Genomic DNA, 20,974 nt, shown 5'->3' with positions numbered 1-20,974 from the left:
TGAAGCTTGAAAAACATAGTGAGCAACTCTTATTCTGAAACTAGAAACTGCCAAGTTTTTAGTCTCAGCCAAAAAAAAAATCTCTTGTTTGTTCAAAATGTGAATTATATTAATAACAAAATTGCAAAAAGCCTTCTTGGAATGAATTCTTGATATCAGTGTGTCTTGTTAGAAGTGGATAAAAGAGCTTGATGGGTGACATGGAAAATAAATGATAGAAGTCATTTACCTGCTGGAGAAAGATGCCTAACTGATTACTTCGAAAATAAAACTCTGTTTTTTATCTTCGGGAATCAATGCTATATGGTGCTTCTCAGTTCTAGTCAAGGGTTCTAAATCCTTTAGGGATTGCCTGGCAGATGGAGAAGGCTTTCTCATTGTTACTTAATCTAGTAATTGGCACATGCTGTAAAAATTCTTGAATTCTCTTGAAGTCACCAAGAGTAATATTAAATTCAAGAGTGCATATTGATTCTAGTAGCTTAGTTGTGTGTTGCTTGAAAATAACCCTGAATATGCAGTTGTCAGATTACTTTGGGGAATTGTCTTTTCTTGACTGGCAGTGGGTTTTGGAGTGGATAAGACACTCTTCATGCATGCCAGGCTCTGTTTTAGGCTGAAGGAAGCTGTATTTAGAGAGAGACCGGTATTAATATGCAACCTGGGCCTGTGTTGAGTTTGTTTCCTTTGTTGTAGGAGAGGTATCTTTCTTTTCTTCCCACTTTTACTTTTTCTATCCACCTACTTTGTGGTAGAGTGAAAAGAATATAGGATTTCCAGTAGTCAAATCTGTGTTGGAGTCCTAGTTAGCCATTTCCTAGTTGTGTGATGTCCAGCAACTCTGTGAACCTTAAGGTTTCTCATCTTTAAAATGAGCATGTGTTGTGAGAATTAGTGATAATATATGGAAAGGATTTAGCATAGTGCATGGAACTCAGTAAATGGTGCCTATGAACTATTCTTGCTTGTTGTTGTTATTCAAGAAATTGATATATGATGTCATTATTGAGTTAGTGTTGCACTGCTTCAATGGCAAGGGACTAGTAAGTTGTTTTACAATAAAGTAATCTTGCCGTGGTTCCCCCCAGTAGCCAAGTTGGAAATTGCTATGGTTAGGGAAAAATTATCCATCACTCCATCATTGGTGCTGCTATCACTATTAAAAGGGAATACAAGTATTTGCCTTTTGTCTAACTCCTTCCATGAATAAAAAATTATTTTTATTTTTCTCAGTATAGTTTTAAACTTGATTTCTTTGTAACTGTGCTCTTCTCCATTGGCAATGTCACCTGTAGACAGCTATTAAATACTTGAGGAAAACCCAGTGAAATGATGATTTTCAGGAAAGGTTATTATACCTTTTAATTTAATGGACCTAATGGCCTCTAACTTCTGATCACATGAAAATGTTAAAATTGGCCTGCAGTAAAAAAATAATTTTTCTGTATATGCGTGGACAGTTTTGGTGAAAGTTAACAGCAAACTTTTTTATCGTTCTTCAGTAGTGGTTTGCTATTCCTACACAAGTACCACGTCAACCCCAACCTCTACCCCTGTTCCAAGTGGCAGCATAGCAACGGTTAAGTCTCCAAGACCTGCCAGTCCTGCCTCCAATGTAGTTGTCTTGCCAAGTGGAAGTACTGTTTATGTCAAAAGTAAGTGATATTCTCAGTGTTATCAGGGCCATCTTGGCTAAATGCTGCAACATAGGCTCTGATTAGATCTTCCTTCCTGGATTAAATCATCGGTCCACTGGCTATTAGCAGTGGTTAGTTTTTGAAGGTTCTAAAGAATTCCTTTCTTTACACGTGACTAGTATTTATTGCTTTTTAATCAGTTCTGGGGGTTGAGAAATTACTTCTTTTTTGTTCTCTGTGGGAAATCTGCCTTGAACTGTCTTTCAAGAATTCACTTGTTTTTGATTGTCATGGAATAGAAATGGGAATGGAAACTGACAAAATGTACTTAGGTGATTTATTCAGTGTTTACTCCTATAATTGTAATCTTTGTAATGTTGTTTTAAAAATTGTTTATATAACATATCATCCAACTGTTAGATTCAGTGATACATTCTAGAGAGCCCATCTTTTATATTTCTAGTTAACTATAAGTTTTTGAAGTTTATTTGCAGTTTTTAACCTTTCGGTTCTATTCTGTGGAGTAGTTTAATGACCAGGTCATTTTTTGGTTTTAATGCCTGTTATTCCAATATTGTTTTTGTTTTTGTTTTATCAACTGGAGATTATTAATATTTGATTTTCATTTTTCTCAACATAGTTATAAACTTGATTTCTTTGTAACTTTTAGATGTAGAGTTTGCTGTTTTAGGAATGATTTTAGGTCATTGTCAACCTTGTTTAAATTAAAGTCTAAAAATTGAAGGTGTGAGTTCTATTTTATTACCAATTCCATGAGTCATGCTGTACACTTTTTTTTTTTTTTTATGTCTGCTCTCTAGAGATTTCCTATGTATGTTGCAAGGTTTTACATTTCTCACTTAATTTTTTTTAAAAAGTCTACAAAAACAGTTGAGGCTTTAGTTCATTAAAGAAAAAGCCAAAATCTGAAACTATTAAGGTTATCTCACTTAATTTTTTTAAAAAGTCTACAAAAACAGTTGAGACTTTAGTTCATAAAGAAAAAGCTAAAAATCTGAAACTATTAAGGTTATATCTGATTTCTGCAGATTTAGCCAAGGTGACTGTAAGAGATCTGTTTTTTTTAATTATTCTTTTTTTTAAGTTTATTTATTTTTGATAATCTCTACACCCAACCTGGGGCTCGAACTCATGACCCTGAGATCAAGAGTCACATGCTCTTCTGACTGAGCCAGCCAGGTGACCCAAGAGCTGTTTTTTGATCATTTTTTAAAACATGGAAAGTGGGGGGCTCCTGGCTGGCTCAGTGGGTAAGCCTCCGACTTCAGCTCAGGTCATGATCTTATAGATCTCTGCCCCTCTGCCCATCCACCACTCATGTGTTCACGTGCTCTCTCTCTCTCTTAAAAATAAATACTTAAATATTAAAAAAAACCTGAAAGTGAATCTCAAACACAAAGAAACCTTTTCACATAATATACAGTTTCAAATAATAGGAAGTTTATTGCTTTATTTTGAGAAGTCACACAAACAACATTAGTTTGAGATAGAATTATTCATTAATCTATCTTCATATGTGCAAGGCAGTGTACTAGGGAAACAAACCAATAAGTCTTAGTCATTGCCCTCTGGAAGCCCCTTAATAAGGGGAGATGTGCAGGCTGATTGGCCACATTGCCATGGGGTAAGTGAAACAGAAGGATGTGGATTAGCTTTACTTAGAGGAGTAAGGGAAAGAAAGCTTCACTGAGGAGATGGTTTGCAGGATGATAATTGTAGGATGATGAAGAGGTCATTGATGGTAGGTGGTATAATAGTAGACCAATAATATATAGAGACTCTAAATGGATAGAATGTGGTAAGGTGGCTTTGGGGAATGATGAGCAGTTTGGTGTATGAGGATTATAGGAGGGCACAGGGTTGGGTGGAACAGGGTGTAGTTGACCCTTAGACAGTGTGGGGCTTAGGGGCACTGACTCCCTGTGCAGTTGAAAGTCTGCATGTAACTTGACTTCCCAAAAACTTAACTACTAATAGTTTATCGTGGGCCAGAAGTCTTACTGATAACATAAACAGTCAACTAACATGTATTTTGTATATGTATTATAGTTTTCTTACAATATAGTAAGTTGGACAAAGAAAATGTTACTGAGAAAATGTTATGGAGGAAAAGAGAAAAATTTACAGTACTGTTATTGTATTTACTGAAAAAAAGTCCACATATTAGTGGACCTGCACAGTTCAAACCTGTGTTTGAAGGTCAACTGTATTGTGTTCTTAGAAAGATACAGAACCTTGAATGATGTAGTGATGATTTAAGTGCCTCATCTTGTAGGGAGATAAAAACTACTTAAGGCTTTAAGGTAAGGCATTGGCACAATTAGATATGAGATTCTATAACTGGCAGTAGGATGGAGGGTAGAAGTGGAGTGATTGGAAGCAAGGACACTGTTGAGGAGCTTGCTAAAATATAGGCAGGAGATAAGAAGGCCTGATAGAGCCACAGGGTTAAAGAAAGGAGGAAAGGCATTCAGAGAACTTCTGAGGGAAGATTGATAGGACTTACTGTTTGGGCATGAGGCAGAGGGAGAAGTCAAGGATGACTGATGACACAGAGATTTAAAATGAAGTATAAAATGCGAGGTTAGATTGTGATCTAAAAATCAAAATTTTCATTGCCTTTCAGGTGTTAGCTGTTCAGATGAAGATGAAAAACCCAGAAAACGAAGGCGAACAAATTCTTCTAGCTCGTCCCCCGTTGTCCTAAAGGAAGTTCCAAAGGCTGTTGTTCCGGTCTCAAAGACGATCACTGTGCCTGTGAGTGGCAGTCCCAAGATGAGCAACATCATGCAGAGCATTGCCAACTCCTTACCGCCCCACATGTCTCCTGTGAAAATAACCTTCACCAAACCATCAACACAGACGACAAACACAACAACACAGAAGGTATGTGGGGGAGGGAGTGTCTGTCTGCCAATTGCTGTTTCCATCTCTTTCAGGCAGTATGATTCAGATTTAACAAACATGTTCTGAGTGCTTACTATGTGCTTGGCATTATGCTGGGAATGTTCAGGTCTCTTACTTTAATTCTGCACAGAAAACTTTGGGATAGGCATTATTATTTCACTTTTTGTAGATGAGGCTCAGCGATGTCAAATGACTTGTCTAATATGACACAGCAGCTCTCATACTTCTAAGTCTTTTGTTTTATTTTATTATTATAATGCCATATGGAGAAAATTAAAATATAAGATTTTTTAACCTGTGTTTGGATAATTTTACCGTTAGGAACTCAGTTTTTTCTTTGCCAGAGTAACAAAGTTGTCAGAATTGGGTGTTTCATAGAAGAAGGGAAGGATATGATTACGTGATTATTGTTGCTTTGTTTTTTTATTCTTTGTATGCTAAGATTAGTTCTTTCCTAAACTCTTCTCAGTATGTTCAGATCATCAGAATTCTCAGTTTTATGTTACTAGAACCCTCTCACTTTCCACACTGACCTGGATGCTGACGGCACCTTAGGCTTGTTGCACACCTGGGATTCCCCTTCACCATCATTCTGATCTTCCTCCTTCGTTTATTTATGCATTTGCTGGAACATCCTCTGGTAGCTTCTTGGTATATGGGTGGATGGAAGGTAAATTTTTTGAGACCTTGCATTGGTGGACTGAAAAGTTCTTTATTTTACTCTCCCACTTTCTTGATCGCTTAAAGCATTTTTTAGGCTGGAGGTCATTTTTCCTGAGAATTTTGAAGATAATTGCTCCATTGGCTGTTGGCCTCAGTACTGTTTTTGAGAAGCCCCAATGCCATTCTGATAATCCTCTTTTTCTCTTTGAAAACTCTTGGTAACTTTCAGAGTTCTGAAATTTCAAGGTAATTTTCCTCAGTGTGAGTCTTTATTTTATCCATTGGGTTGCACATTCAATGGTCGCTTTCACTCTAGATACTCATGTCCTTCAGTTCTGGGAAATTTCTTGAATTATTTCCTAGGTTTTTCTATGTTCTCTCTTTGTGGATCAACTATTCAGGATGTTGAAACTGCCTGGATTGATCCTTTAGCTTTCCTATCTTTTCTCATTCCCATTTTCCATTTTTTTTTCCTGCTATAATATACTATTTAAAAAGTCCTGGATTTGGGGGCACTTGGGTGGCTCAGTTGGTTGAGCGTCCAACTTCAGCTTAGGTCATGATCTCATAGTTCATGAGTTCAAGCCCTGTGTTGGGCTCACTGCTGTCAATGCAGAGCCTGCTTCGGATCCTCTGTCCCCCTCTGTCTCTGCCCCTTCCCCACTTGTGCTCTCTCTCAAAAATGAATAAACATTTAAAAAAAAAAAAAGCCTGGATTTTGGAACTAGACTTTCTGAGTTTGAATCCCAGTTTTTGCCACTTACTAGTTTTGTGACTGTGGAAAACTAAATTCTGGAATTAAGTTTTCTCATTTGAAAAATAGGGAAAACAATATAGGGTTTTGGGGTGTAAATAAGATAATAAATGTAAAACTGTTAGAATAGAGCCTAGCACATAGTAAATGCTCTGTAAGTATTATTTTCTTTATCCTTTAATGTCATCCTTCACTACTTCTCTGGATTTGTCAATTTTGTGGTCATACTTTAAATTTCTAGTAGCTCTTATTCTCTGGAAGTTCCTTTTTTTTTTTTTTTTTTTCTTAAATAGCATCCTATTCTTTCATAAAATCACTATATTCTGATGATATTCATGACTTTTTTTTTTGATGTTTTGTTCTTTCATGTTTTCTCTCTTACCTGTAAGTTTATTTATTTGTTTTGATCTCTGTTTCATTTCAGAAATAAATGCTGGCTGTCTTCTTGTATATGATCGTGGGTGCTAAAAATTGACAGAAAGCTGTATGTGTAGGGTGGGGCATGTTGGCTGGTGATTTTCATTGTAGGTTGAGCTAGCTCGGCTATTGTGTTGAGAAAAACCCACTACCCTTTTACCTCTATCAGTTATCACTCTCAGTAGGGCATTTTCATGGACTAGTCAGATTTCCTCAGAGAAGAATTTTCCAGACTCCTTTCTAGAGTAGTAGTAAGCCAGTCTGCCAGGATTTGGGGAGTAAATGGAGGGACTGGGCTGGATAGTCTCACCATTCAGTATATATAGACTTTATGAACCCCTCTGTTTGTAGCACAGCACTCACCCCCTGCCCTCTATCCCCCAGCCCAGTATTCTAAGATTCCTTTGTTTTGAATCTCTCCCTCAAGAGAGTAAATTCCTAGTCTTCCTTTAGGATGGGGGAGGATGGCTGTGGATCTAAATGCTGCGTAAATAGATTTTCAACTAATTTTCCTCTCTCTAGTGCCACTTTTATTCCCACGTAAAACGTATCTCGTGCTCTGGGGTGCTTGGGTGGCTCAATCAGTTAAGTCTCCAACTCTTGATCTCAGCTAGGGCATTGATCATCTCAGGGTCGTGAGTTCAAGTCCCGCGTTGGGTTGGGCTCCACACTGGGCGTGAAGTCTACTTTAGAAAAAAAAAAAAAAGGACTTATCTGCTCTCTATTCCTTAATCTTTCTGGGATTCTCTAGTTTCCACCTTTGAGAGTATATTTGATTGATTACTACTTGTCTGTTTTCTAGTTTACAAAACTTCACAGCTGTTATTTTCTTTCTATTTTGACCTTATGGGTTTATGTGCCTCTTCCCCTTTTAAAAAATCTCTCCATAATGTCTTAGAGGCATTTTGGGGAAGGAATGGAGGTACATTCTTGTCTTCAGCAGGTGATCTTTACCACTTTTGAATCTTTAGATTCATGGTAACTTCCATTTAAAGAACCTCCTTGAATTTTCCTGGAAAGATATCGTTACCTAATATATGAAAAATTATTTTCTTAGTGAACTAGAAGTGATAGTGAGCTGATCTGTGGAATATAATTCTATTTTCAGTTTTAGGATGAAGCATTATGGTATAGTGTTAAAATCAAGCAAGGATTTTTATAGTCAAAGAGGCCTGGATTGGAACCCCAGCTCTTCCAGTATGACCTGAGATAAATTAGTCTTTCTAAATCTGTTTTCCCATCTGTAAGATGAGAATAATGCCAATCTTAAAAAGTTATTGTAAGGATTAAATGAGACTGGGTATTTTATTTTATTTTATTTTATTTTATTTTTTAAAGTTTATTTATTTCGAGAGAGCATGAGTCAGGGAGGGTGGAGAGAGAGAGGAAAAGAGAGAAAATCCCAAGCAGGCTCTGTACTGCCAGTGCAGAACCTGATGCAGAGCTTGAATCTACAAACCGTGAAATCATAACCTGAGTTGAAACCAAGAATCGGATGCTTAACTGACTGAGCCACCCAGGTGCCCTGAGACTGTATATTTTAAAGTGCAGTAATAGGTATATACTCAAAAAAATTAGGTTCCTTCCCTTGCCAGTATTTTATGTAAAGCAGTGTTTTATTTATTTGCACTGTTGAGAATGAGCTCTTCCAAAAAGTGAATTCATCAGTTAACTGAAGCTTATTCCTTAATATATAGAAATTGACTATTTTTGATAACTTTGTGAATGTTAACACTGAACATACTTTTTGCATTTGTATATGAGGACTCCAAGGTAATCCTTCTGAGTATCACTTTTCATACAATATTATAATATAGTTATTGCTTTCTGGGTTAGCCCTGTATTAAGTGTTACCAGCCTGCTATACTCTATGAGATTATAAGTCTACTTATTATAATTTTTCACTGCCTTTTTTTTCTGGGACTTATTTTATCAGTAATTCTTCTATCTTCTCCCTTCTTATCTATTCTTTTGATTTGGTATTTGGGAAATAGTGTAGCAGAGTTATAGCTAAAATGGCACCCATTTCCCATCCATGTCTTTCTGTTCCCTTACTCTATTTTATTTTTGTTATACTTATAACTAGTTAACATCATATTACATATTTGTTCATTTTCTATTTCTCGTTAATATCATATTACATATTTGTTCATTTTCTGTTTCTTCCATAGAGTAGATGTTGAGGGTAGGGACTTTATCTTGTTTATCACTGTATTCCCTAGTATTTAGAATAGTTATGAAATATAGAAGGTCTTAATTTATGTTTGTTGAATGAATGAATGAAAAAATGAATAAATAGATCTGGCTCTGCTACCTGTCTTGAGCCTCAGGTTTTTAAAAAACAAAGAATAGAACTTACTTCCTAGAGTTATCAAGATAATTACATGAGATGATTCATGGAAAGTACTTAACATAGTGTATATGATGAATGCTTAGTAAATGTCACCTAACATTACTAACTTTCCAATCTTCTTTGGTAGACATATATAAAAATACTTGTAAAAGATGGAAGGCTCACCAGTAAGTAAAGTTGGCAATTTTTTTTTGTTTAATGACTTTCTCATTATTTTTGTTTTTGCTTCTGAATTGCCAAGTGAGAATGGATAGTTGAGGTCATCAGACATATGATGCTTGTTAGAGGGCATATTTATCTCCAAAGTCCTGTATAAACCATACCATGAGATTCCAAGCTCAGAACCTTAGATTTGTCCTACTGTACCTAAAAAATAAGCATTTAAAACAAATTAAATTAAAAATAAGACTCATTCATTCCACAAATGTTTACTGAGTATCTACTATGTTCTGGAGGCAAAACTCTACTCTTTTACTTCATGTATACTCAATGCTGTTTAGTTTTGTTGCTTTTTGGACAAGCAGCGTGTGGTAGCACTAAGAGATATTCTTTGTGATTTTGGGTTTTTTTTTTTTTTTTTCTTTTCCTTCTGCTGGGTAATTGGATTTCTTTGAAATCTCTGTAAGGCTGTTTTCATTATTGCATTCACCTTGGATTTCTCATAAATCCTGTGTAAGTCAACTTAGGAATTATTTTAGGTAAAGTGACTTTTATATTAAATATAATTACTTATGAATTTGTGGACTTGATTCAAATTCAAATAGGTCATATATTTTCAGGATAGACAAATTTCCACCTATGTTAATGTGGTGCCTTCATTTTAAGTATAACATTGGTACAGCACTTATATAAACAAAGCAACAAAATATAGCTTTATGCTTTCACGTGCTTGATTGATATTTTTCATTTTATCCTTAGGGTGCAAGTCCCAGCACTCTTAAGGAGTTTTTGTGAGTGCTAGAAGGTCAGTAATTTGAATTATGGCCTGAATAAACACTGTTTGGTTCACTTGGTTTCAAAATCCCTTTATTTCCCCTGTTGTAATAAGTAACTTTAAAAGTACAAGTAAATTTTCATTAAGGTGGATCTTTAATTTTGGATAACCCCTTTGCAGATCAGAAATTAACATTCAGACTGAAATCTCAAAATATGTTTTATCATTTGTATCTATAACCTAAAACATGCTCTTAAAGACTTCTAGATTTATTTTGCTGAAATTTTGTCTTAATGTTGGAAGCCTACATGCATACTCTAATTTTAAAATGGGAAATATTTGACACAAGGGTGAATACTTCCCCTTCCCTTATCCATGACAGACATTGCTAATTGACTGTGGCATACTTTCCTGCCAAGCCTTGGTGAATCCTTATCTGTGCCACAGAGTCCTTATAAACGCTGTTCCAGAAAGCTACTACTATTAGTTCAGAATTGGCAAATGTGAATCCTGATTGCCATTACCACTACAATTGGTTTGACTGTGGTAGTAGCTGTGAGTTCTTTGGATTCTGCAGGGTATCAGAATTTGAGGGAAAGCTATGTAACATTTTTTTAATGAAACAAAAATAGAGTACATTACAATATACTTCCAGATTGAATTGATCTATAATACCTTTACTAATATCTTTTTAACATTTATTAAGTAGTAATAGTAAGCTAATAACTACTGCTTGCTGACCGCCAAATATTGACCACCTGCTATGTGCCTAGCACTATGTTAGATGCTTCACATCATTATCTCGTTCAATCCTTGTAATGATTTGCAAGGTAGGTATTATTATCCCTATTTTATAGATGAAAATTGGAGCCTAGAGATTTTAACATGTCCAGGGGCCTGCCATTTGTCAGTGGCCGCAGCAGGATTAAGCTCAGGCTCATCTGATTCTTAAACTTCTGGACTTTTTACCATATTGGTCTACTTCTTCTCAGTGTATGTGGTGGTTTATGATTGTTTTCATAATAATGCTGTATAGGTATTTGCTGATCAAGTCTGTGTAGAAGTATCCTAGTCAACTTTGTATAGGTGTTTGCTTGTCAAGACTTAGATATCTCTCTTGATTCATCAAATAATTAACAAACTGCTAATGTAGTTACATCTTATAATTCTCTGTGATACTACAAATACATAATGATGATATAGTCAAAGCTTCTTTGATATGTAGGTACTGAGTACGGACATACTCAGTAAATTTTGACTGATTTAACATTGGGCCTTCTTTAGGACTAATAGGAAAATAAAAGAGAATTTCTCCCTTAATTTCTTTGGATTTTTTAAAACAATTTTCTGCCCTAGGTAGGTAGAGGTAATTTTGGTGAAAGAAGAAAAAGACACTCTGCTCTGTTTTGGGTATCACCATACCACCATTATAGTCCCCCAGAATAAAACTGTGATACTATAGATTTGTAAATTATTTTTATGTCCTCAACTGTAAAATGGGGATAATAATAGCATCCGTGTCATAGGATTTGGGGGAGATTTAAATTAGCTAGTGCACATTAGCTCTAGGAGTTCATCTTGATTTCGTTAGTTTCCTTAGGCCTACCATTTCCCTACGTCAACAAGTCCTATTGACTACCTCTGAAAATAATCTGAATGCGATCACTTCTCTTTATTTCTGCTCCTAACACCCCAGTCCAAGCAGCCTCTATTATTCCTGGTCTACCGCAGTAGTTTCTTTACTAGTCTCACTGCTTCCATTCTTGCTGGAATAGCATAGCAGCTAGAATGATCTTTTAAAATATAAATCAAATTTTGTTGTTTCCCCACTTAAAATTCTCCTATGGCTTCCTATTGTACTTAATATAAAATTTAAATCCTTTACTATGGCTTATAAATTTGATCTGGCCCCTACTTCCTTTGCCAGCCCCTCCTTGCTCTATATGCTTTTTGTTACATTGGCTTTCTTTCTGTTTTTTAATACATCAAGCTGCTTCTCCTTTGCTCCATCCTGTTCTTTCTCATCTGAAGTGCTTTGCCTCCCTATGTCTGAAACTTTTCCAGCCATACAGGCTAACCTTGAAGTCTCTTTCCTGCCTCTTTTTTCCCCTCCGTTTCCTGTATCAAGCTATATGAGCAAATCCTGTTGGTTTTACCTTTAAATATATTTAGAATCTGTTTCCTTTTCACCACCTCTGCAGCCAGTGATCCTCTCTTCTTGGTTTAAACCAGGAATGTCCTTATTTGTCTTCCTGTTTCTACTCCCTCTTCCCTACTGTACTTTTCATCTAGCAGATAGAGTAATAATTCTTTTTGAAAAATATTTTTGAGAACTGTTTTAGATTTACAGAAAAATTGAGAGGATAGTACAGAGAGTTTTCATATACACTGCACTCAGTTTCTACTATTCTTAACATTTTATATTAGCATGGTACATTAGTTATCATTAATGAACTAGTATTGATGCATTAAGATTAACTAAAGTCCATGGTTCACTCAGATTTCTTTACCTATTGTCTTTTTTTTCTTCCAGGATACCACGGTACATTTACTTGTCATGTCTTCTTAGGTTCCTCTTGGCTGTGAAAGTTTCTCAGACTTCTCTTGTTTGGCGGTCTTGAAGAATATTGGTCAAATATTTTGTAGGATGCCCCACGACTGGAATTTGTCTGATGTTTTTCTCATGATTAGACTAGGGTTTTGGGTTTTCGGAAGGGAGACTATAGAGATAAAGTGCCATTTTCATCATAATCTACCAAGGGTATATAGTATCAACAGGAGCTTACATCCTCTAGTCCCCCGTGACTTCCTTGATTCTATCTCCTGCTACTTTCTCTGTCATAAATTCTAATCCTGTTCATTAGGTCCTTGGAGTTTATTGACTATACCAAGCTTGCTTATGCCTCAGGGCCATTTTATTTGCTGCTTTCTGTGCCATTGGATGCACTTCCTCAAGGTGGCAACATTGTTCACACTCCTTCTAGTTTCTGCTCAAATATTACCTTATCAGAGAGATTTTATTGAACACTTTATAAAAAGTAACACAGTGCTCCCAATATGCTTTCTTTCCCACCCTGCTTTATTGTCTCTTCCATTTTCTACGTGACATATATTTACTTTTCTAATTTGTTTATTGTTTCCCTCCCTACTTGTTAGAATTTAGCTTCATGAAAGTATGAGCTTTGTCTGTTTTGTTCATTCCACTATCCCCAGCATCTAGAACCATGCCTGGCACATAGTAGATGCTCAACAAATATTTATAAAGGAATGATTATCCAAATTACTTTCTAGAAAGATTGTGCCCATTATACTCCCTAAGTAGTATATTGAAATGCTTATTTCACCATATCTTTACAGCATCGAATGTTGTTTTTAAAAATATTTCATTGGTAAAATTGTTTTTTCTTTTAAATACATTTTGATAATTACTAGTAAAGAAAAGCTTTCATGTATTTTTAGCTGTAGATTTCTCTTTGATGAATTGTTTCTTCGTATTTCATAAGCTATTTTTGAATTATGTGTAACTATGGGCCTAGATACATTAGCAGTATAGTAGGTTCATGAAAATAACTTATTTTTCCTTCCTTAGGTTATTATAGTGACCACATCACCAAGTTCAACCTTCGTGCCCAACATTCTCTCCAAATCCCATAACTATGCAGCAGTCACTAAGCTTGTACCGACATCAGTCATTGCTTCCACAACCCAGAAGCCACCAGTGGTTATAACTGCTTCACAGTCCTCCCTGGTCAGTAGTAGCAGCAGTGGCAGCAGCAGTTCTACACCATCACCTATTCCTAGTACAGTTGCAGTAACAGCTGTGGTTTCTTCCACGCCATCAGTGGTCATGTCAACAGTAGCACAAGGTGAGTGGTGATCCACCATGTAATTCTGTCCCTGTGGTATATATGGGAATTTTGAAGAAAACCATGTGAGTGTATTTTTCTGCTTTGGGTATGAAGGTCCCTGCTTTTATATCAGAAATTTACCACTCCTCTTCCCTTAGTTTGAGAATGTCAAGATAGTTGCTTACTATTTTCTTTTAGTAACATGCTTACTCCAAGATATTTTTATTCACATGCATAGTACCTAGTCACCTAGGCAATTAACATTTACAAAATGTAGGTTAACTCTGTCACAACAGATTTCAAAGGCATAATAAGCAAATATCTTGAATAGAATGAAGGTTTTATTTGTTATTTATTTTAAAAGAGTTTTGTTATTTTTTGAGTAATGTCTACAACCAACGTGGGGCTTAGACTTAGAACCCTGAGATCAAGAGTCACATGCTGTACTGACTGAGCCAGCCAGGTGCCTCTAATGAAACTTTTAAAAGAAGAACTTGAAATTGCAATGTTGACCTTTGAGTACCGTAGGGGTTAGAGGCACAGTTATGTACTGTATTACAGCGGAGTAAGCTAGAGAACAGAAAATGTTATTCAGAAAATCATAAGGAAAAGAAAATACATTTATCATATTGTATTTATCGAAAAAAAATCTATGTGTATATGGACCCAATGCAGTTCAAACCTCTGTTGTTTAAGTCAACCATATTTTACTCAAGGTTTTTCAGAGGAACATTACGAGTAAGTTACCCAGTGATAAGAAGCAGGAGGAAGAGGATGATTTTAGGGACATGGCATTCACCTTTTCTCCAGTCTCCTAAATTTTTCTCTATTGGTGGATGATGGGAGATATTAAGGGGAACTAAGACTGAACTGAAGGACCATTGCTGCTTAATAATAGCAGAGGAAAGGAAATGTAGAAATCTCAATTCCATGTTAGCCTAAATAAGTTTGGCTCTCTTTCATATCCTTGTATTTCTCCCTATGAAAGGCAAATAGCACACTGTCAGAAATTTTCTTCTTAGTGTTAATGAATCTTAAAGTGGGGATGGGAGAGAAGCATGTACTGTACAGAATTCATACCCATCATCGTAATCTCTCAAGGGGAGCACAGAAGCAATACAGAATGGGACTTAGTATTCATTTTCATTAAGTTTTACTTGAACATTATGTACCTAAGATAGAGTGGGACTTGGAAATATCCTAGTTTATGAACTAGTAGTGAATATAAGCACTAGAATAGGAAAAACACAAGTATTTTTCATAATTGTTTTAGTAATGTTTAGTGTGTTCTGTATAACTGTGTAGGCAAGGAAGAGGCTATACTGTAGATGCGATGCAGTCAGTATTCTTTACAGCCCTAATGCTAGGATATGAAATTATCTGTCATTGTTTCGTGGCTCTAACACCTATTTAATGTCTCCATCAACAATAGGAAAATAGCAGGCTTGAAGTTTTCTTTTGTTACTTTAAGTAATTAAAAAAATTCCAACCTCTCTATTTGCACAGCAGTAAACTATAATATAGCATTATTAAAAATAGAAAGAATTTTTATACAGAAAATTTATTGAAAATGTTGGTTGCACACATGATCCAAATTCATTATTTTAAAATTTGAAGATGAGAGAAGGAAAGGCCACCTGTCTCTGCACCTGGGTGACACCTGTGTCAAAACTGTCATCCAATGATAAACATTTTTCTCTTCCAGTACTCATCACACAGTTTGCTGAAGTTTTATTGTACTGTTAGAAATATTACTGTTCTTCAAAGGAACATGTTATTTTTTTAAATAAAAGGGGTATTTCTCTTGGCTACTAATAAAATGTCTTTAGGCAAAATGAATATTCCATGCTTCTGTTTTTCACTCTGTTTTTTTCAGGTATCCTCTGAAACTCTTGGGAATTTTGGACTTCCTGTTTTCTCTTTTGCTTCTTAGCATCCTATATCTTTTTGAGCTTCAAGTAGTCATAGGGGAGCTGGACAGGGCTTCTCAGAGATTTCTTGGAAATTCACTGAAATTCAATAGATAATGAGAGCTATAAAAGTAAACTATGTGAATGTAGATACTCAAGGATGTAGATAATCATATAGTTACATGATTCTTTTGAGCCTTTGAGATATTTAACTTACTTATTAGTGCTAAAAAGTTGTCATTTTCTTTTAAAAAAGATAAATGTTAGTGGAAGTGGTAATATACAGACTGGAGTTGTCATTCAAACTATAGGGCTTCTGTAGGGCTTCTGTAGCAGCTTCTCTGTGTGTACCTGGGAAACAAGGGCATTCAGTGTCTGCTTCTGTTGGAGACTGGAGACAGGAGACAGGCTGTTTTAGAGTTGATGTATCTGTCTCTGGTTATTCTTGTAGAGGCAGCTGGTGGTGGAGTGGGTAAGAGTTTTAGTAGCAGTAACTTGGCGGGTGATTCCATGTTTATAAGTATAGAGGTGGTTCCAAAGGTAGGGCGTAGGGAGGTTGTGTATGATTGGCTTATGCTCTGGGAAGGAAAAGGAACTCCTTAATATTTATAATATGGGAATTCTGAAAATTCTTCTGATTAGAATGGTTATTTTGAGTTTGTTATCTAGAAGAAAGGAAAATTTAAAACATTTTTTATTATGGAAAATTCCAGTCATATTGAAGTAGAGAGACTAGTAAAATGAACCTGCATGTGCCCATTGCCCAGCTTCAGAGATGGGCAGAATATGGTCAGTCTTGTTTCACCTGAATCCACTGTTTTTCTTCATACACCCTTGACCTGGAGTGTTTGGAAGCAGATCCCAGATATTACATAAATTCAGCTATAAATTCTACTGATGTATCCCTAAAAAAAGATCACAACTCACAGTGCTACTGTCACCTAGAATTTTTAACAGTTATTTCTTGATATAATAAAATATTCAATTCTTCTCCTAATTTTCTTGATTATGTCATAAAAATTTTTTTTAAGTTCATTTATTCATTTTGAGAGAGACAGACAAAGAAAGACAGAAGACAGACAGCGTGAGCAGGGGAGGGGCAGAGAGAAAGGGAGACAGAGAATCCCAAGAAGGCTCTGTACTGTCAGCACAGAGCCCGATACAGGACTCGAACTCATGAACTGTGAGATCATGACCTCAGCCGAAATCAAGAGTTGGATGCTTAACCAACTGAGCCACCCAAGCGCTCCCCCCCCCCAAATTTTAATTGAGATCCAAACAGGGTCCACATATTGATTGATATGGTTATGTCTTTTTTAACTTAATAAGTCTCTCTTTTTTTTTTTCCTTTGCAATTCATTTGTTGAAGAAATCGGTCATTTTTCCTGAGAGTTTCCCATAGTCTGGGTTTTGCTGATGTTTATCCCCATGATATGGTTCAAAAAGTTTTCCTGTTCCATGTATTTCTATAAAACTAGTAGTTAATCCAGAAGCTTGATCAGATTTAAGTCTGATTGTTTTTGGAGATGGGGGATTAAACATTTTATAAGTGGTATCGTGTACTTCCTGTTGTATCCCTTTAGGAGGCACGTAATGTCTGATTTCTTTCTTTAACAATACTAACATTGATCAGTAGGTATAAGTATTACCAACTGTTTATTAAAACAGCTATTGATAGTCTTTGCCTCAGTCATTATTTTATTGGTATTTGCAAAATGTATTTTATCTTTATTTTCTTCATTTATTAGGTGGAATTCTTAAAGAAGAACTTTGCCTTATTACCATTGGTTACTCTGAGTATAGTTCATATAGGAAAAGCAGGATAAATGCCTGAGTATTTCCTTCTATTTTTTGTTTTCAGATGAGTAGGTTCAGTGATCAGTGAAATTTTTTTTCTCCATGTTAAGATTTTTCATGTCTATTAATCTATTACAGATATTCTTTGTTTTAATACTTATTTATTTTTGAGAGAGAGTGAGCATGAGCAAGGGAGGGGCAGAGAGAGAGGGAGACAGAGAATCCAAAGCAAGCTTCTTACTGTCAGCACAAAGCCCAACATGGGGCTCAAACCCACGAACCACAAGATCATGACCTTACCGAAGTCAGATGCTCTACCGACTGAGCCACTCAGGCACCTCAGTTGCAGATATTAAATTTTGGTGCTCAAATTTTCCCATCATTACAGTGGGAATTTCTTCAAGTTGGTTCCTAAATTCTTTTGACACAACCACAGTAGTCCTTAATAGCCCTTATTTTGTTATATGACAAGATGTTCTGGGTTCATCTTCTACATTTTCTGCCCCAGATTTGGAATTATACATTTTTTAAGGAGCCCTCGTTTCTTAGTGAGAAATGGTGTTTAGATACCATAGTCTGGGCACCATGGGGATGATCATTGCTACTGGATTGGTCATTATTTCTAAATCTTTTCTGTGGACAGAACTAGAGTCCTTTTTTTAAGGAGGAAATACATCATCAGTTTATACTGATTATCAATTCCAATTTAGAATTAAGGATTTTTAACTTCTTTGTTTTTGTTTGTATAATTGTATCTTTTTTCTCCTTTTACTGAAAATCCTGGTTTCTGACAGTAAAGTTATATATTTGATTTATCCTGTAATATATAATAGTTTCAGAATAACAAAATCAGTATGACTAACAATACAATCATTGAACAGAATTTAAGATTATTATGGTTCTTTTCGTTCTTAGGATATCCTCACTAAGGATATATAGTCAAATTAGTGTATTTTAAAGTCACTTGAAATGACCTTTTTCCTTATACTTAACCTCTAATTTAATATATGGTTAGGTTAATTTGTTTCATTTTGTTTTGTTTTTACTGATTGCAATTTAAAATATTTTTCCGTAATTTATAATTGCATAGAAGTTTATGTTCCAGAGTCAAATCCACAAAACAAGGTGTGTTTTTAGAAATCTGTCTGTTATTTATGGTTCTTACACCCTGTTTTGTCCTTCCCTGATTGGTAACCTTTTTTTCCTTTAGTTAGTTTCTTATTTGTCCTTCCATTTTTTAAATATGTAAGCAAATTTGTATATATCATATTCCCTCTTTGTTTGATAAAAGGTAACATATATATAGACACCTGGACACTTTAGTGTTGGGAGAGAGAATTTTTATTTGGTAGTTATAAGTCTGGTGCTGGTAATACCAAAAAAGGTGGTAGTTAAAATATGCCTTATGTGTATAGAATGAAGTAGTTTATTTTAGATGACTGCTTCATATTTGATTCCTCCCCTTTTTTCTCCTGTAGATTGCATAGCTTTTTTTTTGTTATCTCTTAAATCTATATGATTTATATCTCTTAAATCTTGTTCCTCTTAAGGCAAAGTAGGCTATTGTTTATTACACAGGTTGATTACTGTGACCTTTCTACCTTTTATTCTACCTATTTTTCAGTTAAATCCTATTGCCATTGTCTTTTCTCATATTTTGGTGAGAGAAATTTTCTTTCGTCTCATTCTTCTCCTCATATTCTTTTGTGGACTTCATGAATTATTTACCCAATACTGTGTCTGTCTTCCACTGACCTTTTATTTTCTGTCCTTGACCCCACTTTAACCTAAATAACATATTGTTTTCAATTGTATCCACTAAATACTGCTCTTCTCTTCACTGTATTTATTTTCTTTAGACTCATCCTGAATGCAGATCCTGTTTTCCATTTCTGTTTCATGAAACCCTTTCCTTAGGAAATTCCTCAACCCCGTCAATTCAAATGTGGTCCTTGTGTATCATTTAAATTTTTTAAATCCTAAAAGTATTAATGGATTAAATGATTTTAGTGAACAAAAGTCCATCAGTAATCCTACCACTCTATCACAATAGCACTTTTCATTTTATGTATTTATTAATGCCTTTTTACCTATTTGAATAATATTTTTTATTTATTTGGAATAAAAAACCTGTTTTCTGGGGCGCCTGGGTGGCGCAGTCGGTTAAGCGTCCGACTTCAGCCAGGTCACGATCTCGCGGTCCGGGAGTTCGAGCCCCGCGTCAGGCTCTGGGCTGATGGCTCAGAGCCTGGAACCTGTTTCCGATTCTGTGTCTCCCTCTCTCTCTGCCCCTCCCCCGTTCATGCTCTGTCTCTCTCTGTCCCAAAAATAAATAAACGTTGAAAAAAAAAAAAAAAAAAAAAAAAAACCTGTTTTCCATTTGGAATCATACATTTTTCCATATAACATTCTTCTATTTTTCTAAACTATCCTAATTTTTTTCAATACTATTTAATATTTCTATTACTATTACAGTTTATTAAATTATTCTTTTAATGTTGGATGTTTGGTGTATTTCCAGATTTTGATGTTAGAGATCTACCTGTAGCCTTTTTTACCTATACACCTTTGTGAATTTAATTGAACCCTCTCTTTTATCAGAACCAGCTTTCAGGAGCAGGATTACCAAATCAAAAGGTTGCAGTTGTTTTTTTTTTTTATAGAGGTTGCTAAGTGTTATATTTTAGCTCCCTGAACTATATCCTCTTGGAATAGTTCACTAGTATGTGTCCACTATTAAGTTTTTGTTCCTCCTGTTTATAAAAAATGGGGGGCGAGGGGCGCCTGGGTGGCGCAGTCGGTTAAGCGTCCGACTTCAGCTCAGGTCACGATCTTGCGGTCCGTGAGTTCGAGCCCCGCGTCAGGCTCCGGGCTGATGGCTCGGAGCCTGGAGCCTGCTTCCGATTCTGTGTCTCCTTCTCTCTCTGCCCCTCCCCCCTTCATGCTCTGTCTCTCTCTGTCTCAAAAATAAATAAACGTTAAAAAAAAATTTTTTTTTAAAAATGGGGGCGAGGGAGTATAACTTCTAAGATTAAACAAATTTTTGAATGGCATAATATTTAACTAGCCAGTTGTTTAATACCTTTTTTTCCCCTTTAATCTCTGTAAGACAAAACACAGGTAATATTCCTACAGTTATGTATCTTCTTTCCCCTTCACTTGTATGACTTTGGTATTTTGATGTGTTTTGGGCTTCACTTTCTTTGGGGCTCATGTTAAGACTCTTAAGTATTTCATGTTCATTCAGAATTACCAGTGTGGCCTGAACTATATTTAATTCCTCCAAATGTGGACTGTTATGTCAGTGGTATTCACAGCAGTCTATATTCTTTCGCATTCAGATGTTTAATAAATTTTACAGAGCCCTGGATTATTAATATATAAGTTGAATTACAAAATTCGATAAGTAATTAAATTACTTTACGTAAATCTGACTGAGTGGTTTTTAAAAGAAGAAAATTTATTATCTCATAAAAGTAAAAGTCCAGAGGCAGAGAAATTCCAGTTAGGTTATATCAAGAAATTTCTTTTCACCTTTCTTCTCTTCTTTCCTTGGTGTATCAGCTTTTTTCTCAGGTAGCTCATATCGTGGTTGCAGCATGAGTGCAGCAATTCCATTACCACATGCATATACAAAAACCAGCAAAGGAATAAGAGACAGTCCCCTTTTGTGAGTCTCTCTTAGGAAAGAGAAAACCTTTCCCAGAAGATTCCCTTCATGTCTTTTTGGCCA

The 20,974-nt window shown here is 35.6% G+C and overlaps 1 protein-coding gene across 12 annotated transcripts in view; it reads left to right on the top strand.

Annotated features, from left to right (window-relative positions):
- Positions 1–20,974, top strand: part of EMSY (EMSY transcriptional repressor, BRCA2 interacting) — an 89,529-nt gene that overhangs the window by 14,908 nt on the left and 53,647 nt on the right. For 9 of the 12 annotated variants that reach the window (XM_047070767.1, XM_047070772.1, XM_047070761.1 and 6 more), the window contains 3 exons: positions 1,503–1,655; positions 4,285–4,544; positions 13,276–13,552. In XM_047070767.1, the coding sequence (XP_046926723.1) occupies positions 1,503–1,655; positions 4,285–4,544; positions 13,276–13,552 (690 nt within the window). The remainder of the gene's footprint in view (positions 1–1,502; positions 1,656–4,284; positions 4,545–13,275; positions 13,553–20,974) is intronic. The other 3 variants (XM_047070768.1, XM_047070766.1, XM_047070760.1) reach the window with 2 other exon arrangements.

This window comes from Lynx rufus, unplaced genomic scaffold, assembly GCF_022079265.1.
Source record: "Lynx rufus isolate CCGP_SWC_20201006 ecotype Redwood Valley unplaced genomic scaffold, mLynRuf1.p SCAF_9, whole genome shotgun sequence".
NCBI classification, from domain to species: domain Eukaryota; kingdom Metazoa; phylum Chordata; class Mammalia; order Carnivora; family Felidae; genus Lynx; species Lynx rufus.
The sequence above is the reverse complement of the archived record's forward strand: the minus strand, read 5'-3'. Positions and strand labels throughout refer to the sequence as shown.